Below are 15,073 nucleotides of genomic sequence, written 5' to 3' on the forward strand. Positions count from 1 at the left end.
TTTATTCGTTCAGCCTCTTCCCGACCATGCGGGAAGAGGCTGGACCCCTCAACCCTTGCATGCACTTGAATCTGTTGCGCAACTGTGCGCATACGGAGGTCCGAGCGGAAAAACAGACAGCAGCGTTCGGGCTACAAACGCCGGCGGCTTTCCTTTCGGTCTGATTGCGTGCACTAACGACGCGCGACGCCTACGACGCCGCTTGCGTAATTCCACAGCCGTTGTGTGACGCCTGGTAACTGTCAGGGTGCTGTTTATGCGGCGCATCAAAAGGATATATATATATATATATATATATATATATATATATATATATATATATATATATATATATATATATATATATATATATATATATATATATACAAGGATTTTAGAAAAGTTGCAGGACATGCCACGCGCTTGGGGGATTCACCAGAAACCACAGCACAGAAGCCACTGCTGAACTAAGCGAAACACGTCGAACTGGAAATATATGTCTTTAGGCGAGTCAGTTTTTGTATTATGTCGTTGTCATTCTGCGATAGGAAGAAAAAAAATAAAGAAAGACTATTCAACATCGCTATACAGCGTCTCACGAATTCCGCGCAGCGAAAGCCATGTGTCACGTCAGCCAATCGGGAGCCCCAAGAAGGCCTCCTCCATTGTCCGCCCCTGATCGCGCGACGCCGACTGAACGTAAACTTCAGGGAAAGATCGGTGTAGCGCCAGAGGGCGAACCGTTTCACCCTTTCCCTGAAGCACGCAGTCGGCTCCAGAGCCCTAGGCTTCGCTGTATGGCACGGAGTCTGTGAGGTGGAGTATAACCGACGCCGCGAAATTATCGGCCATTTAGTAGTTTGCTTCCTTAGCTGGTCCAATATTGCGCAACCGGCTTGCCCGCTGGCATCGCGATGCTCCCGCCCTCGAGCACCGACAAGTTCACAAGCAGTGAGCTCCTGCAGGTGCGGCTATTGACTACCCTTTATTGGTTCTTGCGAGGTTACCATGCTCGCGGGCTCGTTTACGAGGTTGAAACATCGTCATCATCGCCGTCTTCACCACGATGATTATATTTAATCATGTCGGCTGTACGACAAATGCGTCTGCCTGCGATTTCCCCTTATCTTCGTATTGCGTCAGCTGTGACTGCAGCCTATGCATCTAACCAACCAGCGGAAGGAAATGGCGACGAAAGGGGCAAAGGAGCGCTTATTGGCTTGCGATGGGTTACGTTCGCCTGCTGACGTCATCGACGTCGGTGGTGGATGGCGATCGCAATGCAGTGGTTATACGCTGCTTATAACGCTGGTCCCGAAACCGAAACCTCGGATACAGCCTTCCTCACGCCTTGTATTTGCAAGTGATGTTTGCCCCATTGAGTAATCGAGATGGCGCTGTCTGTCGCACGGCACGCTTGTAACGCCTCGCAAAGAGAGCAACCAGCACGCACTCTCACGCTGCAGGGCAGCTTACCTCGAACTTTGTGTGATCTGACAGTGACTGCGACGTCGATTTTACTTTTTTGTTTTCCCTGCTGTTGTTTCAACGTTCTCTTTGCTTGCTGTGTTAAATATGTGTTTGTTTTGACATTCGGCGTGCCTGCTGAAACTTTCCGGGAACAGGACGTGGGCGCGATGTGACTTTCGTTAAACGTTTCTTTTTTTTTTAACTGTTATTCCTGGGTTGCTTGCTTGTTCGAGCCTGTCTAAGTACCATGTGTACTGTTTGATTAACCGAGAAAGAGTAACCGGCATCAGACATGGTACCAAGCTCTCATACACAGGTATAATAATAATGATAATAATAATAATAATAATAATAATAATAATAATAATAATAATAATAAATGAGAGTTATAGCGTGCGCTCAATCCCTCCACAACGCATGTGGCCTCGGTTACGTAACGAAGTCAATGCAGTTTCGGCGTTGTGGAGTCTGTGCTTGTGCGCTTGCGCATTCATGTGAGCTCGAGCCCGCTCATGCAAGCTGACGAACCCTTTTTCTTTTTTGCCTTGCCCATGCAGGAAGATGAGCGCATGATGGACCATGAAGCAGAGCTCGAGGCAGCCATCAACCTCTCGACGGGACAGACCACGGCTGCCGTCCGCGCGTCCAGCGCCACTCCAACCACCAACGGCGTGCCACACGAGGACGACATCACCGCTCAGGTGCGCCTGCTTACCCTCCTCCTCCTTTAGGTTGCAGGTTCGACGCCCTGTGCCGACGGCTGTCGTACTTTAAAAGGAAGGTGCACGTTTGGGCTTGTTGGTTGGACATCATTAGACGAGCAGTGCGCGCGGGAGAGAGAGGACTATAGGAAGGCAGGGATGTTAACCAGACAAGAGTCTGGTTGGCTACCCTACGCTGGGGGAAGGGAGAAGGGAAAGGTAGAGAAGGGAGAGAGAAGGTGCAGAGATGGTGTACGGACAGTACTTGAGCTAAAGCCGTTCGCGCAAACCAGACGTTCTGAGAAAGCACAAAAGTGCCTTCACTGCCTACCAGCAGCGCGAAGCTCAACAGAAAGAAGGGGACAGACCCAAGGTATTCTTTTTGGCGAACTTCACCGCAATGCAGCAGCAAGCTCGATGGGCATCATTTTTCAGAAAAATATATTTCGGAAAGCCTCCCGAATTTCGATAACTTTCAGTTAGCAACGTCGAGAGGATACGCCGTTTTATTGACATGCACATTTACGGCACTCATTCGTAACTCTCCTGCTGTGTTATCACAGTGTTTTAATCCTGACCAAAATTATGCTATAACGCAGCTAGGAGCCGTAAATACGCATGTTAGTAGGAGAGACTACCTTCTCGCCGTTCATGATTAAAAGTTATCGAAATTTGGGGGGTCTTCTGAAATACCATCTTTTTTTCTTAAACTCAGCACAATGTGTTACGCAAGGGTACTGCGGTGAAGTTCAACATAAGGCCGCAGGGGCAACCTTCAAATTTCCTGCACATGCGATAGCGCGACGTTGACTTTCAACAAACGTGACTGCTAATGTGACGAAGTTTGATACTTAAAAACCTAAACATATTATCACACGGCACCTCATGCGTCAGTGTTAGTGGGGCTAGACACTGACGCACGCGGCGTTGAGGCGAGGCACGTGTTAACAGTGATCTAGACACACAAAAAAATGGAGCATCGGCCGGAGTAACGGCTTCATCTACATTTAACTCATTTTTTCGATACTGCTTCACGACGGTGTACATTTACATTCATCCAATCGGAGTTAACGTACTCCATTGAGGTTGTATGAGAACTCTCGAAGACGGAGTCAAACATGCCACAAGCAGCCACTCCCTGTAAAAGGCGTTCTTTGCACTATATTTATTATCTATACTCCGTTTCGAAATATTTGGCCCTTGAATGGAACCTGCGAGGCGTGTTGGGGCGTGTAGTTCGAGGTGGTCGAGACTGAGCAGACGTCTGTAGCTTTGAAACCTTTAATTGAGACAGGGCGCTGAAGGAAAGTATGTAATGGTTGGTAGATGCAAACTCCGGAATGACAAGCTCGGCACTTAACTTCACCTAGAGAGGAGACGTTGTGCGCCAAGAGACGCCGTGGAAGCAAAAGACGGGTGGCGACACCGTCCTGAAATTCTCGCACTCGGTTCCGCCTACGTCATAGATCGGGGGCACCACCGAATGGAGTCTACGTGATCGTTTATTAGCATATGAATGTGCCATGACATCGAATTCGAAGCTGAATAAATGCGCATCACGTGAACTTTTATATTCCACTCTGGCTTTAACGTTGTTTTTCGATGTCTTACTTTTCGTCAGACGTATAGTTAGGCTATTCTTTTTTTAGAATTTCTAGCTGCGGTCACCAACTGTTGTATCGCGGTGCGTGCTCTATACCCCCGGTAGCAACATATTTGCGCATTCGTACTGACGGGTGCAACTCATGTTGCAGCACGAGCAGTCACGCATTGTCGCCTAGTTTGACGCATTAATTACGTGACTAGCTAATTACGTGAATTAAGTAACCGAGCCACTGAGCGCTGTCCTCTCTCGCAACTCGGCCATTCCATTGCCTCGCCATTAATTTCCTTCCAAGCTTACGCATTGCCACAATTTCGTTTCCAGAGCCGCCTGTCGAGCTCCATGATTATCAAAAAAAAAATGTCGTCCCGCTGACAAGCCCGCTACGGTGGCGCGCCACGGCGTTCATCGCACGGTTCTAGACACTGACGAACGGAGGGGAACAAGAGCGAAAGACCACGTGTAAAATGGTGCCACGTTATCTTTCCTTTCCGGGGCCGTGCTATTAGCGTGGGGCAGTGAAAGAGAGTCGAGCGAAGCCCTCCGGGGCTATAGTTGGCGAGCGGGAGCTGCCTTCCGCCTCGCCCAGCCGCCCGTAGCCGGGCATCATCGGCGACGCTGTTACCACGCGGACGCGTACACTACACTCCAGCGTCGGGGGGCTCGCTCATAGCAGCCCTATAACGTCCGGGCCAGGTAATATGTGCCTTCCGAGAAGGAGGGAGCGCGCGCGCGCGCGCTAGTTAAATCGTCACGTCGTCCGAGGAAGCGCCTTTCGCGGGCTCATCCCGCTCTTCTTCCTCCTCCTCCTCATCTTTTCTTGTGACGTAACCGTCGTCCTGCTCACGCGGCGGCAACGTCGCCGAGGTGAGAGGCGAGCGTCGACAGCAAGCCCCTCTCCCGCGCGACGCGCGCTGTCCCGCGTAGGCCGCCGTCATCGTCGCGGCTGGCTCGCTCGCTCGCTAGCCTTGGGAGGCTCGGAACGAGGAGCGAGCGGGCCAAGGTCGTCGCCGCGCGCTCGCCCCCTCGACGACGCCCAAAGAAACGCTCCTGCCGGACCCGTTCCTGGCTCGCGGGGAGTCCTTCTCGGGCCGCCTCTCTTTCGTCCTCTCACCGGCATTCGCGTATCTTTATTGCCGGCCGATCTCCCGGGGGGGCTTCCCTTGCGTTTTGCCCATTTTTCTTTCTTTTCTTCCGCACCGCCGAGGAGGCTGGCAGTGTAGGTCTCGCGCGTACGCGGGTTAGGTTCACGCACGCGACTCACGCTATCGAACGCCTCTGCAACGAAATGACCTGTATAGCGAAGAAATAATTATGTCCCCCTTCTATTGCGAGTGGTGTGGTGCGTTGCATTTACAACGAAGTGGCCTGTATAACGAATTGTCTCGGAGGCCCCCAGTGTTTCGTTACAAAGGCGTTCGACTGTACATGGATTCGTGCTAGTGAGCTAAGGCGGCGACGTTGCTGCAGTGGTGCTGCTTTTTTCTTTTACTTCTTTTTTTTCTGTCTGTGATTCGAAGCTCTGCGCTGCATTTTGTGCTTGAGCATGGCCACGGAAGACGTGTGCCGTTTGTGTCGTTGATGCCCATGACGTGGCGTCGCCGCGAACCGCTGTTCTCGAAAAGAAAGCGTCTTGGCCGTTTCCCGAGAGTGGAGAAAGAAAAGAGGAGGTTGCGGGATTCGCTACGGGTGCGACCCATTCAGAACCATCACCGCCATGCGCGATAGACGCAGTTTAACAATTAAGGCTAAAACGTGTGTGTGTGTGTGTGTGTGTGTGTGTGTGTGTGTGTGTGTGTGTGTGTGTGTGTGTGTGTGTGTGTGTGTGTGTGTGCTTTTAACTGCGAGAAAACATAAGGGGTGTGCTTATGTCCAACGACAACTATTGTTAAAGGGGCAACCGGGAGACAGGGGCCTACGCTACCGCCCTTTCATGCTCGAGGTATTCAACGACGACGCCATTCGTTGCAAGACCGATGCGCGCGCGCCGACCAAGCGAGCAGCTGGTTTCGCACGCGTGGCATTGAAAAAAGCGAACAGGCAGCTGCGTACACACGCAACGAGCTGACTAATCAGCCACCCGAGTTCTTCAGTTCCTAGAACTGAAATCGCCGTCCGTGTGTGCTGCGCTTCGTGTTTACTCAATCACTCTCGCGTATGCAGTCTGGAGCGTCGCGAAGGAGATTACGTCTCTCTTCGAAAAAGTGACTGTGGTGGCAGCTGTTTGGTATAGTCGACTCCATAATGTCACCTTGGTGAATGAAACAATGAGATACGAAGACTGTAAGCGACGCTAGAACAAGGCGAGCCTCAATTCGTGCAGAGTGCCCGTGTCTGTCGTATACTCGTGCTTGCGTCTGCCTTTCGCTTATTGTGTATAGCGAGAGCATGCATCGTACATCGTCGAGTGTTAACGTTCGAATCGGCGACGGCGCTCGTTCCCTGCCTTTGCGCAAGCCTCCTGCCGGCGGCAACTTAGCGGCGAAGGCGACGCAGCGCCATCTATCGGCACGCCGTTCGCCAGGCACACGCAGCAGCTCGCGCGTGCTGTCTGCACGCAATCGCGGACTTCCTCGAAAAGTCTTGGGCCGTCCGGCCCAATGCACCCCTGCGACCGCGAAAGATCTGCGCTCGCTATCCTATGCAGACGCTAGCCGTAGCCAGCCTTCACCGCAGCCTCTCCTCCCTTTTCTAACGTGCCTTCACCCGCTGTCTGCTTCCGTCGCGGCTTTTCCTTTTCTCTTTCGCGACCAACTAATCAACTCACTCCTTTCGTTTCCGCTTCTGGGTCTTTCTGTCCCGTGACCCTCCCTGCTCTTCCCCTCCCTTTGCCCGCGTCCTGTTGTTCCGCGCGTTGTTTACGGCGCCGGTACCCTGGCGCGGCGCGGCGGAAGTGGACGGGAAACGAGATAACAACATCCGCCTTTCTCTTTCCTGACGCCCCGCCACTGCAACCTTCGCCCTCGACCCGTTCCGCCCCGTCCCTTCCTTAGTCTAGCCGTTGTCGTCGGCTTACAACCGGCAACCAGTGCTCCAACGGTGCGTGAATGCGCGGCTTTTTTGACTGACCTTTAACGAGCTTAACCGAGCAGTCCCTACACCCCCCCCCCCCCCCCCTCTCCCTACGTCCTTTTGTACGCTTCGCGGCCCATCATTGTTCGGCGCGATTCGACGCTAGGTAACACTGCCGCACTGTGCCACGCCATTCCAGTGTGACGCAAAGTCGACGCCTGGCCTCTATCCGACTCAATGAAGCCGCAACATACTGCAAGTGTAGAAGTTCCTTTCGTGTTTGCGACATTGATTCTTTTGTCGTGAAATTTGTACGAAACGGGTGTGTAAGCGCTGCTTGCCACATTTCGGATATGAGACACGACGTACTAAGACTCTTCCGCTGCGTATCTCTTCATAAAGCGCATACCGCTTTGGTCTGAACGCGAGACGCGCTCTTATTTGCTCAGATGTGACTATTAGGCACGACTAGATTTAGCGCTCCACACTACATTCCCTCCAAAGCACTTCCATTCTCACTTCCACGTTAGAGGACTTTCGAACTCTCTCTAGACTGTATATACAGCACTGGCAGCTTAATTTTATCTCGAAAGCAGCGTGTGTGTGTGTGTGTGTGTGTGTGTGTGTGTGTGTGTGTGTGTGTGTGTGTGTGTGTGTGTGTCGGGCGCGCGCGCAAAAAACATTCCAGCAACCTTCTAGTAAGCTTGCCTCTGCTTGCATGCTACGTCTAAAGTGAAATCGTTCCTCAATGCGTATCCCACAAGGGGTGTGTACTCAGGGCTAACTTACAAAAAAAAAGGGGGGGGGGGGGAAGAGCGCGCAAAGCTTAGGAGAACCGGGCAGTTTCTCACTGCATCCTCTTGTCCGGTGAGCCAAGCGTGACCGTGAAAAAAGAAGTTGCGGTTCAGTTCGAACGGATTGGAAAAGAGAACGGTACGAAGAATAAAAAAGAGAGTGCCGCTGTTCTGTCTGGCCTCGGCGAGAGCGTGTTGGCAACGTTCCTACGAACGTGCGTTGCGTTTGCTTATTTGCCTGTTTGGCGGGGCGGGCTCGCCGCGTCTCGTTATTTTAGTTGTTTCCCCGTCTTCCCTCTATAGAGGCGATGTCTGTCGCTAGGCGCCTCTGTTCTCTTTATTTCATTGTCTTTCTGTTGTCTCTTTTTCTTTCTCTACAGTCGCTTTCCTCCGCCTCCGGCTGATTCGAACACCTCACGCCCTTTTGTATAATGTATACCGGCTGCCGATAGCGGTGCAACTGTGTGCATGGCGAATTCATAAGCCAGTTCAAACTAAAAAAAAGTGCGATGAGCAAGAAAAAAGAAAGCGATGAAGTAAGCGAGCAAGGAAAAGCTTGACCGGTGCCAGACCGGATTTCTAGTTCCGTTATCTGTCGCCTCGGATTTTTTCCGTCGCTTTTCTTTCTTTCTCCTTGCCACTGCGTTCTTGTTTCGTTTTGTGTGTGCGTCTAGCGCCGGTAGACCTTGAAGTAAGAGAAAAATATAAATAAACTAACAAAGTGGCACGGTTCTTTTATGTTCTCGGAACAGAATTAGCATCGCCTTCTAGTCTTCTTAGCTTATCGCCTGTCCACGCGTGTAGCCGGCTCTCTTTCTTCCTGTCTTGTTCGCCCCCGTTCGTTTCTCATGGTCACGGGCGCGGAGGCATCGAAAAAAGAATGCGAGTTTCGTAATAGAGAAGGCTCGGACGAAGGAATAATGTACGAATAAAACAAAGGCGAATGGCGTAGACAAATGCGGCTACAGTTCTGAAGGGTACGGTACGTTCCATAATCAGGTTGACTCTTTCTTTTTAAAATTCTTTATTCGGCATATGCTATAGATCCGGAACCGTCGTAACTTGGACTTTCCTTACTCGCTCGTTATAACCTGCGCAAGTGGCTGTCGATAAACGCTGTATCGGTTTCTTCTGCTGGCTTTTTCTTGTTTTTTGCTTTTTCTTGTTGTCTATCTCGCCCGGTCACAGTTTCCTTAGTACTTCCGTCTACTCAAGGTGTAAGGCGGGAGACAACTTCTGAACCCGCCGCGGAAGCCCTTGTGGTTCTGGTGTTGCTTCGCTGAGCTCGAGGTCGCCGGTGCGACTCCCGGTTTCGCAGCGGTGCGGCATTTCGTTGGAGAGGGTAGGCGAAATGCGAAAGACACACATACACACACTCTCTTTCTCTCATGTACCGTGCGTGGGGTGCACGTTAAAGAACCCCCGCTGGTCAAATCAATCCAGAGTCGTCGTCGTCGTCCGCCCCTCCCCCCTCCCCGGTACGACGTGCGCCCCGTACTCGCATCCTGATTTGGGCACGTGAAACCCCAGAATTAATATTTTTCTATGTTAGATCTTTTTTTTTTTTAGGATTCGAGCGTTGTATTAGGCGGTCACGCGGACACAGCTTATCGATTCAAAGGCGATACTGTAGGAGCGCATGACTGCAGGTGCTTCTTTTTTTTTTTTTTTTTTTTTGCACCACTCGTTTACTTTGGGGACACGCGATCTGATGCATTGCGGTATAGGATGGAATCGAGAGCCTTCTTGTGACGCATTGCGACTGCGCTTGGAGATGCCGGCCGCCATGCTCTCCGGAGTATCGCGTTTCAATCGCTGGGCACTGTACGTATGTAGATTGGGGGACGCCAGGTCAGATGTCCGACGAAGCAGGCGCGAGTGGTGCTGCTTATTCAATTCTGCGCGCGCGCGCTCTTGGGGCCGCTTCTCGACGGTTCGATTTACGGATGCCAGGATCGCGGTTACGCGACAACAGGTTTCTTACGAATGTTCTGCGGCAACATGTATATTGTCCTTTTCCCCCTTGTCGGCCGTTGCTTCTGGGCGAACGCGTTCTGGCTCGTTCGGTGCTGTTTAAAGCCCTGCTTATTATGCAAAGAGGGCGCGTTTTCCGTCGTCGCGATGCTTAGAACTAACTGCTTCATTAATTCCGCTCGGCGTTCTCCAATCCTTTTTTTCTTTCTTTCTTTAGCCCCGATCGTGCGGTGCGGGCAGTTACGAAATTTAAACGGGATTAACCACTGCTCTCAGAACTGGTCCGTGCATTTGGTTTCGTTATAATTTCCTTCCTGTGCGGATCTAGAGCATGGACGTCAGTGCCACGTGTGCTCAATAAAATGCGCGCTAAGTGACTCACTGCTGCATTCCCGTTATATCTGAGCGGTGTGTGAGAAAGGCCGGCAATAACTATTACGTTTAATGGCGTAAGCGATCACTGCGTGACTGTCTGCTCTATCTGTTCGATCCAGGCAATTCGTATGCTGGCTTTTTGTGTGTGTGTGTTCACCGTAATGTGGCTTATCCTCCAAGCGCCACAAGATATAAATTGAGCGTATACTGGTTGGTTCGATGTCTAGCTTACCCGACTCCTCGCGACTTATTCGAAGTCGCGAGGCTTGCCTGCGCCACGCTGACTATTCTGCGCATCCAGTGCGCGACAAATTGTGGCTGTGCGACACTGCGTGCAGCGTGTGACGTTACGTGTTACACTGACACTGCGTGTGATGATTATGTGGCGCCTTGATGTATAGACAGTGTGGCAGCGCCAACGCAGGCTCTTATTTGGCATCCTCTCCTTCATACTGCTTTTGTTTTCTCTATTCTTTTGTACTCCTTTTCCCCTTCTCCAGTACAGGGTAGCCAACCGTAGGTATCCTCTGTTTTTTTTTTATCTCTGTCTTTTCTATGTAATTATCTTTATTTATGTGTCTCTTTCTGTCTGTCTTGTGCGGCTTTCTGCTGGCACTAAATGGTATATAATAACGGTGAAGAGAACGCGCATTGGGCAGTTATAGTAATTATCGCGAGGGGAACTGAGCACGACGGCATTCTCGCAGCATCGGCAGTGGTTAACTATACGTGTAACAGGTTGCCTGACGCTTCATAAAAAAAGAAGCGAAGCTCAAAAATCGGGGTCTCGTACTTCGCAACTCCCACGCGGCGTCACATGACACGGCCTGAACGATTGGGCGCGCGATGCTGTTTCTCCACACTTTTCGGTTCGGTCGCGTTTACTTGAATGTGGCGTGTGCGATAATCCACGACTCGTTAAACCCCGCGTATCGGCCGCATTTCGTGCTCGGCCGCATTTCGTGCTGCGCGCGCCCCCTGTCACCGAGAACGCGCGAAAAAGTTATGTCACACAGGCGGCGTCGCTGACTGCGATATTTCGACAACGTCTCCAAGTGGGCAGCGCTGAACCACAAAAAAAAAAAAAAAAAAAGAAAAAAGGCGAGAAAGACACGGGACGGGCGCTGATGGCGTCTTTTCCTGTGTTGTGTTTTCTTTCCTTTTTTTTGTCGTCCTGCGCTGCCCCCTTCAAGATATTCGACCAGTACCAACTTGCCCAAATTTCGATTCTTCTACAATACATTTCCACAAAACTACGCGACGAAACCACGCCCCCGGAATAAGTTGGAGAAGCACCGCGCTTGTGGCAATAAAAAAAAAAGAAAACTGCCAGATGTAATCCGAGCAAATAAAAAAAAAAAAAACTCGGCCATATGCAAAAGTGGAGTTTCAGAGAGTGCTGTAGGGGACGACAAACGTTCGTTCGAATGTATTTCCTTTCCTTTTCCTTTTTTTTTCTTTGCAGCTCTTAACGTTTTGTAGCTTTGTCGTATTGTTTAGTTTAGCCTGGAAGCCTTCGAACCATGGAAAACAAGAGTATAGCTCGGACGGAACGTTCGTTCCGAATTCGGCCGGTGACCAAGATTTGCTCTTGCAAAGGCAGCAGCGGCCACAGTTACACTCGGAACTTCAGCGGAGTCAAATGCTCTACGTACCGAAGAGCGGCCGCTTAAAATATATATAATTCTGTCTGTGTTCTTTTTTATATATTATTCCCCCACGCGGTCTCACTGTTATTTAAATAGCGGGATGGCTTTCCCGTAGGCCTTGCCCTGCTTTTAATCAGCATAAATTTTCAGCTCCAGAAGATCGCGCAAGCGAGGAAAAGCCTCGAGTGTGAGGTCATTCGTGGTCTGCTGCGCTGTACAGAGCGAGGTCCGAAAATCGATTATCATAGAAGCATGTGTGCCTAAGCTGCGAAGATATTACTCGACTGTCGAGTCAGAAAGGCACAATTCCTTCCGCGAAACATGCGCAATTATTTTAATTTTATTTTTCTTGCTGGTAAGCTTGCCTGTGTGTTGAGCTTGCGAGCGCTTCACTAAGTTCAATTTCATTCGAAGATTTTAATTTACATATATGTTTTTTTTATATAATTTCATATTGATTCTTCATCTAAGTGTACTATTTTAGTCTTGTGGTCAGCAATTATGTACCATCACAATAGCGACCGTGTTTTACACTATCGAATCATTCAGATTGATCATCGAGACAAGAAGCACAAATAAGATAGCGTGTTTGTTTTAAGCGATATCCATCCCTCTCTCTCTCTCTCTCTCTCTGTGTGGGGGGGGGAGCAGAATATTGTTCTACTCTGCCCGTATTTGTCTGTAGTATAATAATAATGATAATAATAATAATAATAATAAATAATAATAATAATAATATTAATAATAATTGGACAGGCGTAGCAGCGAGGGAAGAGAGGTCGCGGAGCAAGCCGTGATTAGCGCGCGAACTGCGTTTCGAAATCAAGCTCGCGCAGCCCGCGCGCAGACGGTCGAATTGGACTCCGGGAACGAGTGGGTCCGCGGTGCCACGCCCACTTTGGCGACGAGACAAATTTGCTATGCGCCTCGCGTTCGTCGCCAACGGACGCAGGTTGTTCTCGCACCAGCGCAAACCACGCCGTAACAATCGCAGATCAAAAAAAAAAAAAAATTAAGAAAAACAACGGAGAGGGGGGGGGGGGGGGGAAGTGCGCGCACAAGCGCGAAACAGAACCAACGCCGCCGCTCCAACCGTGTGACGCTGCGCTCTTTCTTTTGTTCTTTTTTTTTTTGCCCGGCATCGACGTACCACGCATAAAAGCTCGCACAGCGCCAACGCCGGACTGTCGTTCGTGATGATCGGTCGTTTCGCTGTCCACTTGTCTTGTATACTGCGCGGGCGTTGTTCCATTTGTCGGGCACGAACGAATCGTACAAACCTCCCCCCCCCCCCCTCACCCCACTTCTTCTTTTCACTCCCTCGACAGTCGAGAACCCCCCCACCACCAACAACGTCAGTTGCAGCAACCCGCTGCTACCCTCGCCGCCGCAACTCGCAACCACCTCGGCGCTCTTCATTCAGCCTTGACGCGGGCGCACATGACCGCGCCCATGTCCACTCGATGGGAGCCGGCAAACCTCGGCACTGGAGCGCGTGTTGGTCAGCATTCGTCCGTACATGTCGAGCGTGCTAGGCGGCCTGGGGGCTCGCGCGCGACGTCAGAATACGGAATCTTGTTTTCGGGCTTGCCCCAGCAGCCCTGCACTCTTGCTTGTTTATTTCTTTCCTGCTCTTTTCTTTTTTTTTCTTTTGAACGTGTGCATGTGCGTGTCCGTGTCACATGTACTTCGCCGATATTGTTTTTCTTTTCCTTTTTATTGTGTGTGCTTGTGTGTTGTCTCTTTGCTCGACGCTGGCGAGCTGCGTTCCGCCCACGCCCAGGTCTCCGCGTAGATGCAACGTACCTCCTCCTTCCCTACCGCCCCCCTCCCCCTCTCAAACCTTCTCCGCTAACCACCACCATTGTTCATTTTCGGACAGGATCATTGCGCGACTGATTCATATGCACCCCGACTCTCCCTCGAAACAACGGGAAACAACGGTTTCGCGCCCCACCACGCCGCCGTGTAATCTGTCTTATTTGCCTTGCTTTATTTTCGAAGAAGAAAATTAGAAACAAGAACTGTAATGCGCAGTTTTCTTCTTTTTCGAAAAGAACACTAGGGACATGCGGATGTTGCAGAGTATTTGGGTCTTTTTGTGCCGTTTATTCGCCGTGCGACCGGCATCTCGCAGGTCATGTTCTCTCTGATAGCGTGAGTCAGCCGGATGTTTTGCCATTATCTGCGCGCATACATTTCCGACTGACTTCTTGCAGCATTGAGCTGGGAATTTTGTTAGCACTGAAAACGGCGACAGCAGGTTGATATGTGGCCACGTGTTTAACCTTAGCCTTTTTTTTTCGAAGCCTACTAGAATTTAGGTTTTGTGCCGGTGTGTTCGCCATACATTCCTAGGCAATAGCTTTAGAGAGTTTTAGCCGGCCGGTGTACATGTTGTGTCTTCACGCAAATACCGAGATGCGGTAAGCGTGGACGCCATTACTAACCTGGCAGCGATAGCTTGGAACGCTTTGTCCAACGATAGCGCGTGAAGTGTTTTTGCGTTCAGTGTGTGTTCTCGTCCGAACAATATGAAATAAACTAGATTGCATGTTGTCTATTTCGTCGCTGCCGGCGCGTTACGCCAGCAGATAAGTGGAATGTGGTTAGTTGACCGCGATATTTTACTCTGCGTCCTCGGTGGTTAAACTCTTCGCCGCGATATGACGCCACCAGCCCGGCTGCTTACATCTATGTCCCCGGTAACGCAGAATTCCGTGAACAGCAATTACGTATATGGACAAGCTAAAACTCTCTAATATTACAACGGTTCTAGAAAAGAAAGAAATAAGTGGGGGAAGGAAAGAAAAAGAAAAGAACAGATGGAAAGCGACAGGCTTCGATTTCGTTGCTACGATGGCGAGCTATATGCCCGTTCAGTATCTAAGTGCTCCTACTTGTCGCAATCTCCACTCTGCAAAATTGGTCGTCCTTAGGCAATGGGACAGGTGCCGTTGAGTTTGTGTACACGATACTGACTTCGCCTTCGCCGGAGTTAAGATTTCCCGGCATTTAAACCGCCCCCCAAGGCTGCGGCTCAAACTGGAGGTTAGACGCCGCCACTTCATTCCCTCCCGAGTTTCGTGGAAGAGCGGCAGATCGCGAAGCACCATGCTTTGGCTGTTTCCCTTTCTCTCCCCGCAAATAAACTGTATAGCCCCTTCTTCAATCGTCCGGCTTCCCCCCCCACCCCCCACCTCATATACGTCTACTGCGCCACAAGCGTTGTCATTGTGCAGAAAAACACGCTTTACAGGAAGATTCTCTCCTGCCCCTATCTTTTAGTGGTGAATGGAGCATTTGAGCAGCTCATAAAGAACGAAGCAGTTGATGCGCCTAACCTTCTCTTTTTTTTTAATGCCGGTTGTTAGTGTCTAATATCTAAGTGCTACGGATCTGTGGAACTATAATATGAAAAACACCCTCATTTGTTGGCGCCATTGCAGAGCGTTCGATGACTCGTTCACGTAATTAACGACAAATTGATTAATCTATAGAGCGGCTTCATTGACA

At 50.4% G+C, this 15,073-nt stretch overlaps 1 protein-coding gene across 7 annotated transcripts in view; it reads left to right on the top strand.

The window, feature by feature from the left end:
* The window catches only part of FoxP (forkhead box transcription factor P), a 442,873-nt gene that overhangs the window by 362,729 nt on the left and 65,071 nt on the right, over nucleotides 1-15,073 (top strand). For all 7 annotated transcript variants that reach the window (XM_050175910.2, XM_055069104.2, XM_072284202.1 and 4 more), the window contains one exon: nucleotides 2,007-2,150. In XM_050175910.2, coding sequence (XP_050031867.1) covers nucleotides 2,019-2,150 — 132 coding nt within the window. In that variant the 5' untranslated portion in view covers nucleotides 2,007-2,018. The remainder of the gene's footprint in view (nucleotides 1-2,006; nucleotides 2,151-15,073) is intronic.

The sequence above is a fragment of the Dermacentor andersoni genome, chromosome 9 (genome assembly GCF_023375885.2).
Source record: "Dermacentor andersoni chromosome 9, qqDerAnde1_hic_scaffold, whole genome shotgun sequence".
NCBI lineage: Eukaryota > Metazoa > Arthropoda > Arachnida > Ixodida > Ixodidae > Dermacentor > Dermacentor andersoni.